At 38.9% G+C, this 15472-nt stretch overlaps 1 protein-coding gene across 2 annotated transcripts in view; it reads left to right on the top strand.

Moving 5' to 3' along the window:
* The window catches only part of Usp47 (ubiquitin specific peptidase 47), a 90877-nt gene that overhangs the window by 50328 nt on the left and 25077 nt on the right, over positions 1–15472 (top strand). For both annotated transcript variants that reach the window (XM_028875842.2, XM_028875841.2), the window contains 6 exons: positions 6661–6756; positions 6848–7000; positions 10121–10288; positions 13836–13967; positions 14511–14587; positions 15084–15139. In XM_028875842.2, the coding sequence (XP_028731675.1) occupies positions 6661–6756; positions 6848–7000; positions 10121–10288; positions 13836–13967; positions 14511–14587; positions 15084–15139 (682 nt within the window). The remainder of the gene's footprint in view (positions 1–6660; positions 6757–6847; positions 7001–10120; positions 10289–13835; positions 13968–14510; positions 14588–15083; positions 15140–15472) is intronic.

Raw genomic sequence — 15472 nt, 5'->3', positions numbered from 1 at the left:
ACATTGAATGGTTCGTTTAAAAAGTGTCAAGTCAGTAATTTTAAGGATTCACCTAACCCGGAAAAAGGAAAGCAAAAGAAACTCCGTAAAGGTAATTATATAATAATAATTTCTTCTAAATAGAGCAGAGATCAGTGAAGAAAGTGGAGGGAGTAGTAGTCAATAAAGCATTTGTTTTTTTAAAAACAGTGGGTTTTAAAACCCCTATAGCAAGACTAACAGAAAAAGAGACAACAAAAATTGCCAGCATTGGGATGAAAAAGATGTCACTCATCAGTTACTTAAGCACGAACTGCAACCAAGTACAAAACTGGATGACTTCAATAGGCCTATGACTAGTGAGCTACTGAACTTCAGAACTGAAAAATTTTGGAAAAAGAAATTTTCAAGTCTGAATTGTTTCAGAGGACACTTGTACTAAAAATTTTAAGAAAAATATATGAATTCAATATAATCTCTTTTTTAAAAAAAAGGAAGAGGAGTCCTTCCAAGGTTCCTTTCATATTCAGATTGTCTAAGCAAGGATGTTTGTTCTTGCTACTTTGTTCAGTGTGGCTCAATCAAGTGGGAGGAACAAGGACTAAGCTGACCTCCTCCTGTTTTTAATATACACAATTGTGTAGAAAAGCCTAAGGGGGATTTAAAACAAGGAGATAATAACAAAGCAAACTAAAGTAACTTTACAAGGCTATAAGATAAACATGCAAAAGTCACTGTATTTCAGGGTACTAGCAATGAATATGTGAAAATGAAATTAAAAATAATAGTATTGCTTTCAGTCCTAGGGGAAAAAAAGTCCAAGTGTGAATGAAAAAACAATGACAACAACAATAACAAAAACCCACATATATTGGACTCCTGTACTGAAAACCAGAAAAACTTTATAAAAGATGTTTAAATAGAGAAACATTGATTGAAGATTCAGCATAGTAAAGATATCCGTTCATCTAAAATTACATGGTTGTAATACAGTTCTTATTGAAGGCCACCAAGACTTTTAATAGCATATATTAATATGAAATACAATAACCAAAATATTTATTTTAAAAAGAGTAAAGTGGAAGGAACAGATCTACCTAAATTGGAATGAATGCTACTTAGCAATAAAAAGCCTTCCCATATTCCTGCAATCGTCAGAATGCTGTGATACTGGCAAAGGGATAATTGAACAGAAAGCCCAGAAATAGATCCATATACATATGCCCAACTGAGTTTTTGACAGACAGCGAAATAATTTAGGAAAGGTAGGATGGAATATTCAAGTAATGGTGCCAACTGGGTACCATTAACATCCATCTCACACAGATGAACCTTGCTAGCCCTATAAGTGTGAAGATCTGATTTTTGATCCCAGAGTTCACATAGAAGTTGAACATGTTGACACACACCAGTACTTAAAGTGTCAGGGAGATGGAGAAAGGAAGATATCCGAGGTTTAATAAGAAGATACCCAAGGTTTGCTAGGAGGATACCCGAGGTTTACTAGGAAAACACCTGAGGTTTGCTAGGAAGATACCTGAGGTTTGCTAGGAAGATACCTGAAGTTTGCTATAGCTGGCCAGTCTAGTCATGTTCAATAAGAGACCCTGTCTCTAAAAATAAGGTGAAAAACAATTGAGGAAGACACCCAACATTGACTTCTGACTTTAGTATGCAGACACGCACCTATACACATATACACACAAAATAATTACGGCATTTAAAGCTGCTGACAATGCAGAGAAACTGGATTGTGTTACTGGTATAAATGTAAACATTACAGGCTATCTTTATGAAACTGAATATAAAATTGACACAAGTCCCAGTAATTGTATTCTGGACCATTTATCCAAAAGAAGTAAATTCATGTTCATATAAAAATGTGTACATTAATATTGGTTGCATTTTTATTTTTAATAATATTCAAAAGCTGAAGTAAGCTGAGATTTGCTTTAACAAGTAAATGAGTGAACAAATTGCAATGTATAAGCTATGGATACTGATGAAAAGTAAAAAGGATCAAATGGCTAATACAATCACTAATTTGAATGAATGTGCAGGAAATGATGTCGTATTGAAGAAAGACAGTTGCAAAAGTTGGCATACTGTCTGATTTCATTTACATGAACTTGGTCATGTAAATATTTTTATGATTACATTTTAGAACTGCTTGTTTCTGGAATATCTCCACATATCCTTCCTAAAGCCCAAACACTGGATGTAATGGAAGTAAAATCCATGTAACACAGCATCTGCATTGCTGGGAGATGGAGGGTAATACACTATTTATAAGTATCAAACTAGACATGAACTTTAAACAGATTTTCCATTGCTGCTGCTAGCCTGTGTGTCTGAAGCATATAAGTAGGGTATGTAAGAAACCAAAAAAATAAAGCGGAGAAGCACACTCAAGAAGTCCACGTGCCCAGGGAGTGAGCATAGACTGAGCTTGGTAATCTATGGTGCTAGCTGTAGGGAAGGAAGGGGTTTTATGGTGCTCAGGATTCGAAATAGTAGCCTTGAAAGTGAATAAAGAAGACTGATGCTTCAGGATCAGCAGTGAGAAGAAAACAAGAAAAAAGGGAGGAAACCACCTACAAAAATGGAAGTAGACCATACTCTCCCTTGAATCCATCCAAGAAACCAATCTATAGTAAACAGATAAGGAAGATGTGCTCAAACTAAACAGTGCTGTACCCAAATGATCAGGAGGACCAGATTTTGGCTTCTCTTGTTATAAAGCCATGAGTATTTTGTAGTGCTTATCCGCTCCCCTCCTGTCTCAGGCTGTCTGATGTTCTCTATTCAAGAATCACTCCACACACTACCCAGTACAAGCTGAAGGAAGTAATGTCAGTAGGAGCAAACCATAACAGTTCTTAAACCAGCAACATAAAACTTGGAACCTCCACTGTCAGGAAAACTGAATTCATTAAACTAAAAATTTATCTATCAAATGAAGACTAGATCAGAATGGTCAAGAAAGGATGAAATCCTCTGGGCACCAAACAAAAATGAGAGCTAAAGATGTGAAAAAGATCTTTGGGGAAGCAATTAGAAGAGCTGTGGGAAGGTGCTTCAGTATCAGAATGTGAAGGGAAACGTGCACCAAACTGGCAGCTAAATTACAAGCCAGAAAAACGTTCTGAGAAGAACAATGGTGAGTCTCTCTTTGAAGTACTTCTGTAAGTTAGAAAGGTATTTTAGTAAATTCTCAAACTTGATAAGGATGAGTTGTGCTGTCCTCACCCCTCCAAAGAATAGATTGCGGTGGTAGAGTGACAGTCTCAAGAAACTTAAACAGTGATACAAGCTAATATTTGATATCCAAGCCAATTTCTTTTCAGTTGTGACAGCAATGAACAGAGCCTGATCCAACCATGAGACAGGACAAAACAAAGTGGGAGTGTGGGTTGCACAATGACATGACGTGTTGCTGTGCTTAAAGTACAAAGAATACCCACTTTACAACCAAGGAAAGGGAAAGGGCCAGAACAAGATCACAGACTGTTGTGATGGCGAATAACAACCAAAGGAAGTAATCAAGTAAATATACACAGCAGTTGTATGGTAGTGCTCAAGATAAAGCCAAGCATGTCTGTCATGCCAAACATGGATTCAAATACGAATGTGTTGCCTGTTGAAGACTTACAAGATAATCAAGAGACTGCTAGTGATGCTCAAACCAGAGATAGGTTGATAAGGCCTGGGATTTTAGTATGTTCTCCATGAATATTCCTACAGATTGCTTGTGAGCTTCAGGGGGAAGATACAGACTCTGTATTGGAGAAATGAACAACATCTTGACTGGGCAATTAAAGAGGTTAAGGACTGCACACAGCCTGTGACCAGGATACCCTTAAAAGGTGTCATCATTACTTACCTAGTAATCTACTAGCAAGTGATGTGGAAAGTGATTCTGAACATAGAGAACACCAGACTGCCCAGGATGCCGAAAGTATCGTGAGATAGCTAGTCTCTGAGAAAAGGCTATGTGGGTTAGAGATTTAAACATACATAGAGCCTAGTGTATCCTTTGAACATAAACAGCCAAAAATACTTAATTGGTATAAGTTTCTTTCTTATATACAGAGTTCCTCTCAAGTATTAAATTATAAAGTATGCTGTGTGAACTTAAACTCATGGTTTGGGCAAAGTGCAAAATACCAGAGATAGCAAAACATTAAAACAAAAAAAACCTAAGTTTAAATTTATTTTATAAAAAACATTTGTTGAAACAAATGCATCGGAGCATACCTTTAATCCTGGCACTTAGGAATCAGGGGCCAGCCTGCTCTATATAAGTTCCCAGACAGCCAGAGCTACATACATAATAGAGAGATCCTGTCCCAAAACAATCTCTGCTAAGAACTGTCAGAGATCAAGACAGTTTAATAAAATCTAATTTTTTTAAGTTGTTTAGTGTTGCTCCCTCTTATTTTATTTACTATTTATCTATCTATCTATCTATCTATCTATCTATCTATTTATTTATTTATTTATTTATTTGAAGCAGGGTTTCTTTGTCTTTGTGTAGGCTTGGCTGTCCTGGAACTAGCTCTGTAGACCAGGCTGGCCTCAAACTCACAGGGATCCACCTGCTTCTGTCTCCTGAGTGCTGGGATTAAAAGTGTGGACTACTGGACCCCCCCTCCTTTTTTAAAAACATAACATAATAAAAATAAACATGTTTTATTGATTCTTTGGGAATTTCACATCATGCTCCCCAATCCCGCTCATTTCCCAGTCCCTCTGTATTTACTCCATACCCCTGTAGCGTCCCCCTCAAAAAGAAAATTTAAAAAAATATTAATTCAAAACAAAGCTAACAAACAAAAAGACCACTTGCTCCTCTGTCTTTCCCACCCTCCAACACCTCTTCATTTGTCTTAGTGGCATTGGGAGCTACAGTGTGTCATGCAGTATACCCTTTTGTCCACTCAGCTTTATTTGGAAATGTTCGTTATGTAATGTATTGATGGTCAGGTTCAAGAACTCTGACTTCTGGTACACCATCAATGCTGGACCCTCACCAAGACTCCTCTCCGATATCCTGCTATTGCCCCAGTCATAAAGATCCTGCAGCTATGGTTCTATAGGGCCAGTCTTTTCATGTGCTCCTATAGATCATAGATGGGGTAGATGTTGGGGTGGGCCAACTCAAAGCCCTGGGTGTGGGTCTGGGTGGTAGCTCATATGGTCAGTTCAAGCCACTGGTACCACTTTCCTCAAGTGAGGGCAGAACCATCTCCTCTATGCTATGGTGAGGAGTATGGCCAGCTCTTCTACAGTAGCTGAGTGGCCTGTGCTGCCACAAGGGGCCATGGTTGGGCCCAGGCTGCTGCTGAGGACTGTCTGGACCCATGATCCTACCACAGCAGACAAGATCTGTGTTGATGCCTTATTTTATTTTTTGAGACAGGGTCTCGCTATGTAGCCCTCTGGCTGGCCTGGAACTCAGAGATATCCTCCTGCCTCTGCCTTCCCGGTGCTGGGATTAAAGGTGTGAGCCACCACTCCCAGCATACTCCCTCTTATTTCAGATACTGCTTTACCTGTTCAAATTCTGTTTGGAAGCCTTCTAAACTTGGATTCAGTCAGTGTTAAGCCACGGCTGTATTTTTGTTTGTTTGGTTTTGGATTTTTCGAGACAGGATTTCTCTGTGTAACAGCCCTGGTTGTCCTGGAACTCACTCTGTTGACCAGCCTGACTTCAAACTCACAGAGATCTGCCCATCTCTGCCTCCTGAGTGCTAGGATTAAAGGCGTCCGCCACCACCAGTGGCTGTAATTTTTTTTAAGCTTCTTCTTTGTTTTAAAAGGAATTTTTCATTCTTAGAATATGCTTCAGAGAGAAAAAGAAATGTTTTCTAAGTGTGTTTTTGCCTGTGATTGCCAGTGAAACACTTGGTTGTGTGTTAAAAACAACCTTGCTACTGTTTCTCCCTTCTTCGTGCTTCCTTGTGAGATGAGAAAAAGTAGGAGATAGGATGAGTTGACAAGCACTTGGTTATCTTGTCAGTCTCTTATTTTGTCCCAGAGTAAGCTGTGTCAAACGGTATGTGCAGAGTTGTTCTCTGAGCCTCGTCAACCATTTTACAATGAAGTCCATTTAGCAAGCTTGAGCTTCTTTCTTTGGGGGAACAATGTGTTCTGTTTCAACAGAAAGACTATTGAAGATGCTTTGCCTTAGTGATTTTTATCCTTTTCTTGGCATGTGATATGTTGTCAGTAGTTCTGCTTGGCACGTGTGTGTAGAAAAGATATCATCAGTTTGTCGTGTTGAGTACTGTGAGTTTTAAAGACGGATCACGGGAGGACAGTTGGAAGTGCCGGTAAAGAAAGTTGAACTGATACAGACACATCTCTAAGATGCGTGCAAGTACTTCCTAAAGATCAAGACTTTACTCTCTGTATCATTCAGTCAGACACCCCGGTGTAAAAGTCAGTAAGAAATTAGATATGCAATAATGACCAAAGCAATTTTTATGAAGTAAAATAAGTTTAACGTAACTTTTAATAATTACAATATTTTGCTGTTAATTTTATTACATTTTAAGATTAGTTTTCTAGCCATTCCATTCATAACAGTTTTGATGATTTCAGTGTTTCATATTTAAGGCTTTGTCATTAAATAGTATTTTTAAGTAATTATAAGACAGTTACTTTTTTTCTAACTAGGAAGAAGCACTGCATGCATTTATTCAGCCAGAGATCTTAGATGGCCCAAATCAATATTTTTGTGAACGTTGTAAGAAGAAGTGTGATGCTCGTAAGGTAGGAGGCATATAAATACTATTATGTAATTGTCTGAGATGGATATCGTATCAATCCATTTGTACCCCTAACCACACATGCTTCTTTTTAGGGCCTTCGGTTTTTGCATTTCCCCTATCTGCTGACCTTACAATTGAAAAGATTTGATTTTGATTATACAACCATGCATAGAATTAAACTAAATGATCGAATGTCATTTCCAGAGGAGCTAGATATGAGCACATTTATTGACATTGAAGATGAGGTAAATACTTATTACATTTTCTTGTAATATTTTTCATTGTACACTTTTTGTTTTAATTTTTAATTGCTTTATGTATATGGGTGTTTTGCCTGGATGTATGTCTGTGTGTGCCTAGTGCCCTCGGAGACCCGAAGAAGGTGTTGTAACCTTTGATGCTAGAGTTAGAGACAGTTGTGAGCCACCGTGTGGAGCCTGGGAATCAAACTGGTGTCCGTCCTCTGGGAAAGCAGCCAGTGATCTTACCACTGGCTCTCTCTCCAGACCTACTTTATGAGTTAAGACTGATACACTTGAAGTGTCCCTTGACAGAAGCTTTCTCTTTCGTCGCTTTTCCAATGGTGTATTGCATGAGAAGACTATTGTTGTGGCTAGAAGGCTTTTCCTGGCACTGTGCGTTACATTTCAAGTATTATTTGGTTGGAATAGCATAAGCTCTTCAAGAGACAAGAGTTTCACCTTTGGGATTCTCTCTTGAATTTAGGTAATCTTGTTTCATAATTTCTTTATTACTGAAACTGTGCTGTAGCTGGATTTCTGATCTTTACTACACATAGGGCAAATATATGTGAGTGAATAAACAAAGTATATGATCTTAATGTCTTGTGTTTGCACTAATACCCTTTTCAAGAATTAAGGTTACTCCAGCATGAGGTTTGCTAACTCTTAAGTTACCTAAGTTAGACAAACTTACAAAGGCTTTATCTTTTTCCCTTTTTGCTTTGTTTAAATGGTTTGAACATGAGATTTTGATGAAAACAGGAAAGATTCATCAATTTCTTTCTATTTGTTGACCTCCCAGGGTTTTCTAGCTTTATTTAATTTTTTTATTTAAATGTGTGCTAGCCTGCTTGATTCTTTACGGTGTTCTCCTGATTGCATTGTATAAAGCACTTATAGTCAGGAAGGGTAGTTGTTACAGGGTGATAAACCCTTGCTGCTTCTAAGAGTTTTGGGTGCTTGTTTGTTTTGCCAATTGCAACTAATTACCAATTGTAAAATCTACCTCCTTCCAGGAACTCAAAATTAATTGTAAATGATCATCCAGTTTCATTTAGTATTTGTCTTAATTAGAGTTACTAATACTGTGATGAAACACCAAAAGCAAGTTTGGAAGGAAAGGACTTATTTGGCTTATGCTTTGACATCATTATTCATCACTAAAGTCAGGACAGGAACTCAATTAGGGCAGGAACCTGGAGGCAGGAGCTAATGCAGAGGCCATGGAGGGTGCTGCTTACTGGCTTGTTCCCCATGGCTTGTTCAGCCTGCTTTCTTATAGAACCCAGGACCTCCAGCCCTGGTTCTGCCCTTCCTACATCAGTCACTAATTAAGAAAATGCCCTACTGGGGCCTGGAGAGATGGCTCAGTGGTTAAGAGCACTGACTGCTCTTCCAGAGGACCCAGGTTTAATTCCCAACACCCACATGGCAGCTCACAATTGTCTGTAACTCCGGGTCTGACACCCTCACACAGGCAAAACACCAATGTAAATAAAATAAAAATAAATAAATAATTTTTTAAAAAGAAAGAAAGAAAATGCCCTACAAACTTAGCTGCTGCCTGATCTTATGGAGGCTTTTTCTCAATTGAGGGTCCCTCCTCTCAGATGACTATAGTATTTGTCAACTTGACATAAAACTAGCCAACACAATATTTGTGTGGGTGTGTTGAAAACAGTGAGTTTATTCAACAAGAAAACAGATTTTTTTTTTTTCTACACCTCATCTGTGATGCGCCAGTCTTGGTTGGGAGGGGACACCAGTCTGTGTGCCCAGTGGCTTTCATACGTGTTGGTGTGAACTGCTTCACTCACTCTCTATCCTCATTCCCTGCACCATCCTTTATGTAGTGCTAGTAAGCACCAGAGACAGGATGTGTTGATACTTGGTAGCATCCTAGGTGAATCACTAAACTCCAACCCTCATTTTCCTGTCTAGCTATTTTAAGAAGCTGCTGTAGCTTCAATGAATGTTGAGTGAATGGTAACTGCAACCATTGAACATTTGCAGAGAACCGATAGAGTAGCAGGTCAGGCTGGATGTGTACACCTGTAAGGAGAAAGATGGAGAAGGAGTAACAGAGTGAATTGTGCTTAATTAGAGTTAGGAAATCTACCCAAAGTCTGTTAAAATTCATCAAATTCCTACTTACAAGTAGCTAAATATATAATCAGGATTTTGTGTATTCCTGACATATTTGTTGGAATATCCCAGGGGAAGGAAATGCAAATTTTATTTCCTTACTTGCTTGTTTGCTTGGAGTTTGGGGCCTTTTTTTTTTTTTCCATCTGTTTGTTTTGTTTGGGTTTGCTTTTGCTTTTGCTTTTTTGAGACAGTCTTGTTATACAGTCACGGCTAGCCTGCAGTTAGCAATCCTTACGTCTCTGCATCCCAAAAGCTGGGATCATAGGTGTGTCCCATCATGCTCAGCTTACAGTTCTGGAGGTGATGTTCACCTTTATTTTGTCTTGAATCAAATTTCTTTGAAGGAAGAAGACTGTACTGCATACTGGATGCTGTACTTATAAAAAAGTTAGTAACAACTACAAAAATTATTCTTGCTGTGTATCACTTGGATTCAAGAACTTAAATACAATGCCTTATGCACATCGGGGGCTTTCATCTTAGAGAAATCTTAACCTGTGTCAATAAAAACATTGTAGGTATGTGTATAAAAGGAAAGGAGGAGAGAGTGTTGCTTGGGATTTCTAACAAGTAGAATTCTTCAGCTTAAGTCTGGGTGGCTGTGAATTGAAAGCAGTCAAGCATGGAAGTATAACGTCCATGCCCTGAGTACACCAGACTAAAGTTCTCATGGACAGATAGACGGCTTAGTTCTCTATTTTGACACCTTACACAGTAATTAAAGAGAACATTTTGTTGGGATTGGGAACAGAAGATGTAGTCTGGAGCTTAGGATAGTTGCTGTCAGAAATGCTGCTGCAGAAAATGGTAATTTTGTGCCTAAGAACTGAGTTTAAGAGAAAACAGACATACTTAAATGTTTCTCTTAAACAGAACAATGTTGAACTATTTGAACATGGTAGAAGCTATAGGTAAAAGTTTGAATATCTTTTCCTTTATTTGGCATAAGATTTTAAGATAATTGTGTCTTATTAGAAATCTCCTCAAACTGAAAGTTGCACTGATAGTGGAGCAGAAAATGAAGGCAGTTGCCACAGCGACCAGATGAGCAATGATTTCTCCACGGATGATGCTGTGGATGAAGGCATATGCCTGGAGAGCAGTAGTGGGACTGAGAAGATTTCAAAACCTGGCCTGGAAAAGGTACCTTTTATTAAGTTTATTGAGTGCTGAGCATGCACCAGAGAGTTGTACTCCCATTTCCCTGCATGTTTTAATTAAATAGAGAATATAGTAATTTCTGAACTTCTGTATTATTTTGTGCTTCATTTTTTAAAATGAAGGCTTCTTAGGCCGGGTGGTGGTGGCGCACACCTTTAATCCCAGCACTCGGGAGGCAGAGGCAGGCGGATCTCTGTGAGTTTGAGGCCAGCCTGGACTACCAAGTGAGTCCCAGGAAAGGCGCAAAGCTACACAGAGAAACCCTGTCTTGAAGAACCAAAAAAAAAAAAAAAAAAAAAAAAAAGAAGGCTTCTTAAGAAATGTTCTCGTGGTGGGTGTGATTATAATTGTATTTTGGGAAACACTGCGTACAGATGAGATACCGATTCCTAGGAGACTGTACTGTGTTGAAAGTTGGATTGTGTTAGAATGGCTGCTGCCTCTGCCCTTAGTGTTTATTAACTCTCCAAAGCCTTTGTCTTCACCAAGTTTGCTCATAAAGAAAAAGAGTGTTGGACTTGATTTATTGCATTTTAAGAATTCTGAAAATGGTGCATTTCTCAAACAGTTAATAACCATAATTATCTAGAACTTGCAACCTCGGAATTTTCTAGAAACATAATGGGGGTGGGGAGAGGTTGCTAATTACAATGAAACTTTAAAATGTTACTACTAACAGGCTGATACATGCCTGGAATACCAGCACATAGGTAGCAGAGGCAGGAGGTTCCAACCAGCAGGGAATACAGAGTGAGCCCTGTTTAAAGAAAATAATTTCTCAGCACAAATTCTAGATTGCAGGTAAATTTTGAAACCTACCTATCATTTACTTTGATTAATCTTAGTTTTGGCAATACAACTTGAACTACATAAGTTTTCAGAATTTGTTCTGGAAGTTTCACTTTGTAATAATTATAATCAGTTTAATATTATTTAAGACAAACTGAAATGTGCTGAAACCGTTTTGGAAGGTCCAAGTACTTTTTAAGCAAAGAATAAAGAGGAGAGGACAATGGAAGTGTGTGCTTACCTAGCATTCCTGGGGTCCTGATTTGATCCCTAGTGCTGCAAATGAAAGAGACAGAAGAGCTCCTGCAGAAAAGTGAATGAGATCTAACAGGCCTGTACAGTAGTGCACCTGTGATCCCAAAATACAGGATAAAAGGCAGAGAATTGGCTGCAAGTTTGAGTCTAGCATGGTCTAACATAGCTTGTTCCAGTTCAGAAAGGATTGCAAAGCAAGCCCCTCTCTCAAAACAAACTTTAATAAAAACCTTGCTTGTCCATTTGGAGAATCTGCTTAGGATAAATGGTCTTTCTTTTTGTGTCGTAACCCTTCCTGGAGACTCTATTTTAAAATTATTTTATGTGTTATGGGTATTTTGCTTGCATGTCTGTACACCATTTGTGTACCTGGTACCCTCAGAGGCTAGAAGAGGATGTCTAGAGTTGCAAATGATTGTGAGTGCTAGGAACTGAACCGGGGTCCTCTGGAAAAGCAGCCAATGCTCTTAACCTCTAAGCCATCTCTCCAGCCTTGGGAACTCTATTTTTATTCACTCCAGGTAGAGATGGCGATGACAGACCAGAGAAAGGGTTCCCTCCAAGTCCAGCTTGGTGAACCAGTGAGTTTATTGGACTTCTTTAATGGAGCATGATGACTCTTAGGCAGCTCTATCACCAAAAAGCCCACTCCAAGCATGGGTAACTACTTATAAGAGTCTCCCTTCGAAGCCCCTTGTTACTGCTGCTTATATAACCTGAGCCTCTGAGCTGATAAAATTCTTATGTTTTTAGGTGGTTGTGGAGTTTTTAAGATTAAATACATATCTTATAAATGTATGTATGTGTGTGTACCATGTGCATACCTGATACCTGTGGAGCCCAGAAAAGGGTGGTTGTGAGCTACAATTCGGGTACAGAGAACCAAACCTAGATCCTCTGCAAGAGCAGCAAGTGCTCTTTAACCTCTGAACTGTCTCTGTAGCCCCCTTGTGAATTTCATATAAGCTTTTTGTGCTATTATATCTTCCTTTCTATTGTGTCTGGGTTTTGTTTTAGTTTGATTTTTTGAGACAGGGTTTCTTTGTGTAACAGTCCTGGCTGTCTTGGAACTCACTACACAGACCAGGCTGGCCTTGAGCTCAGAGATCCTCCTGCCTCTGCCTCTCACGTGCTGGGATTAAAGGAATGCACCACCACCACCTGGCTTGTTTTGGGTTTTTGAAACAGTCTCACTTTATAGTCTAGACTGGCTCCAAACTCACTGTGTAGCCCAAGCTGGCCTTGAATTCACAGCTGTTGCCCTTCTTTAGCCTCTCAAGTGCTAAGATTACAGGCCTGAACTACTGTGTCTGGATGCTCCCTGTTTTTGGAGATGAAAATACTGGTAGCCAGGATGTCTAGTAGTGCTAATTGTTTTAGGGGTGTGAAGTACCAAAGCTTCTAAGGAAAAAATACTTCAGGCTAATGTCCTGGCACATGGCTTGTAAATCCTAGCACTTGGAATGCTAGTCTAAGAGAGTCTTAAGTTTGAGGCATACCCTGGGCAACATAATAGGTTCAAAACCACCTGGGCAACTTAGACCCTATCTCAAAATGAAAAGTAGCAAAGAGGGGCAGGCATATACCCAGATGCTGGAGTACTTGCCTAACATCTATGAGTACACTTTCTACTACCAACAAAAGAACCAAGAAAAAGAGAAAAGTTTCTTAGTTTATTATAGACAACATCAGGCATGTTCAGAGTGGAATAGCCATAAACTGATTTATTACAGAAATTATTTATTCTCTCTCTCTCTCTCTCTCTCTCTCTCTCTCTCTCTCACTCTCACTCTCACTCTCACTCTCACTCTGTGTGTGTGTGTGTGTGTGTGTGTGTGTGTGTGTGTGTGTGCGTGTGCGTGTGCGTGTGCGTGTGTGTTGAGACAAAGTCTCTTCTGTGGAACCATGGTTGTCCTAAAACTTACTATGTAAACAGGCTGGCCTTAAACTCAGGAGTTCTGGCTGCCTCTGCCCCCCAGGTGCTATAATTTAAAGTATAAGCCACCATTCCTGGCTTGGATTCATTATTAATATAAATAATAAATACCACATTAATATATTGCTTATCAAAAATACTATATGAGTACATTAGGAGATACTTCAAATTACTGTAAAAATAGAATTTTATTTAAAGGAAAAAGCAATGTGTTGGTAATTTTTTGATCTTGACTATGCAAATTAAAACAGCCTTCTATTTAGTACCTACTTCACAATTTTAGTCTTTTATTTTTTCATAAATAATCAAGCATATGTTTATATGCTTACATAGTTCCAAAGATCACAAGACAGCATAATAAAAATGTGAAGAAATATACCAAATGAAACCTGTTGCATAGTGAGTTTTTTGGTGACTTGCTATTTTAACGTTACCTGAAGGACAAGTTAGCCTACCATAGTATGGTTGTCACATTACTTAATTCTGCATCCATAGGAAATAAGGGTTGTGTAGCCTTCTCTTCCAATCTTCTTTTTCTTCTCTCCTTAGAACTCCCTGATGTATGAGCTTTTCTCGGTGATGGTGCATTCAGGGAGTGCTGCTGGAGGTCACTATTATGCTTGCATAAAGTCGTTCAGTGATGAGCAGTGGTACAGTTTCAATGACCAGCATGTGAGCAGGGTAAGTCTCCTGGTATGGAGAAGTTACTCAGTGGCAGGGTGTTAAATGAGAGCAGAGATGCCTGTGATGGTATCTCTCATGTCCTCGTCAAACCAGTCTTTCATTGTTAGCAGTGTCCTTGTTCTGCTTCGTTAGAGCTTGTTACATGTTTCCAATTTAGAGTATACCTTTCCCCTAGCCCCCACCCTTCTTATGTACTCCTTGTGCGTGATGTGGGACCAGAATCCCTTGAACCTGACTCACCAGCCACTGGTAAACTGAATTATCTGTGTGGTACTTCTTGACAATATCATGATACATGTAATTCAGAAACTAAAGGGTTGGATTAGAGTTGGGCTTGGTAGTTCACCAACAGTTTCTAGCACTGGGGAGGCTGAGACAGAGGATTGCCCAGTGTTGAAGCCCAGCCTGGGCTACAGATTAAGAACCTAACTCAAGAAGGAAAAATAAAACAACCCTAGAGTATTGGGTTACATATTTACATGTTGGCATTAATGTGATGGTGTCATTGGCTTTTACAAGAGTAACATTACAACTTTTTAGATAACTCAAGAAGACATTAAGAAGACACACGGTGGGTCTTCAGGAAGCAGAGGCTACTACTCCAGTGCTTTTGCAAGGTAAGCAATAGCATGTTGATGCACTGAAGTGAGTTGTAGCTTCTCCACAGATCTTACTAAGAAAGCCTTCCCCAAGGGTCAGCAGACTACAAGCCATGGACCTCTGTTCATAAGTGCTGGCTAATGTGTTCCCACTATCACAGACCATCTGGCTACAAAGTCTGAGATTTTTTTCCCTTGACTCTTTCTAACAAAGCAGTTTGCCCAGCCCTGACTTAGCTGTAGTAGGCACTGTGGTACACAGCCTTCTTGATGACCTCACTGTGTTACCAAAAGAAGATATTTTAACCTTTTCATAAGTGCACCATTAACAACAAGGAAGAATTTTCCTTTCTTTCTGGAATGTTTTAATTTTAATGTGTCTGTGAATGGTGATAAGATTTTCTGATTATTTGAAAGAAAAAAATACTAATATTTCAAATGAAGATTTGATGCTTATAAATGGAATCTACCATCTATTTGAAGAACCTGTTAATTTTTTTTATATTTCTCCTAGCTCAACAAATGCATATATGCTGATATACAGACTGAAGGATCCAACAAGAAATGCAAGTATGTTAGCCCATCGTAAAGTCATTTCCTTGGCATGTCTTGTAAACCTAGACAACTGCTTTTAGGTGATGGACAGTTAACAGCTAGGACTTTCTATGCCTGGGAGAGGGAATTATTAACACTGTTAAGAAGTAATACCAAGTGATAAAAATATTTGGCAAGAATCTGTAGAGCTGAGCACAGTGATATGTGCTCAGTGATATGTAACTCTAGTTACTTAGTAGGCTGAGTGAGGCAAGAGGATTACAAGTCTGAGACCTACAATCAATTTAGCAGGACCTTATCTCAAAATAGTAATTTTAAATGAGCAAATCACTTGACCTTTCTGAGTCT

The sequence above is a fragment of the Peromyscus leucopus genome, chromosome 1, assembly GCF_004664715.2.
Source record: "Peromyscus leucopus breed LL Stock chromosome 1, UCI_PerLeu_2.1, whole genome shotgun sequence".
NCBI classification, from domain to species: Eukaryota; Metazoa; Chordata; class Mammalia; order Rodentia; family Cricetidae; genus Peromyscus; species Peromyscus leucopus.
The sequence above is the reverse complement of the archived record's forward strand: the minus strand, read 5'-3'. Positions and strand labels throughout refer to the sequence as shown.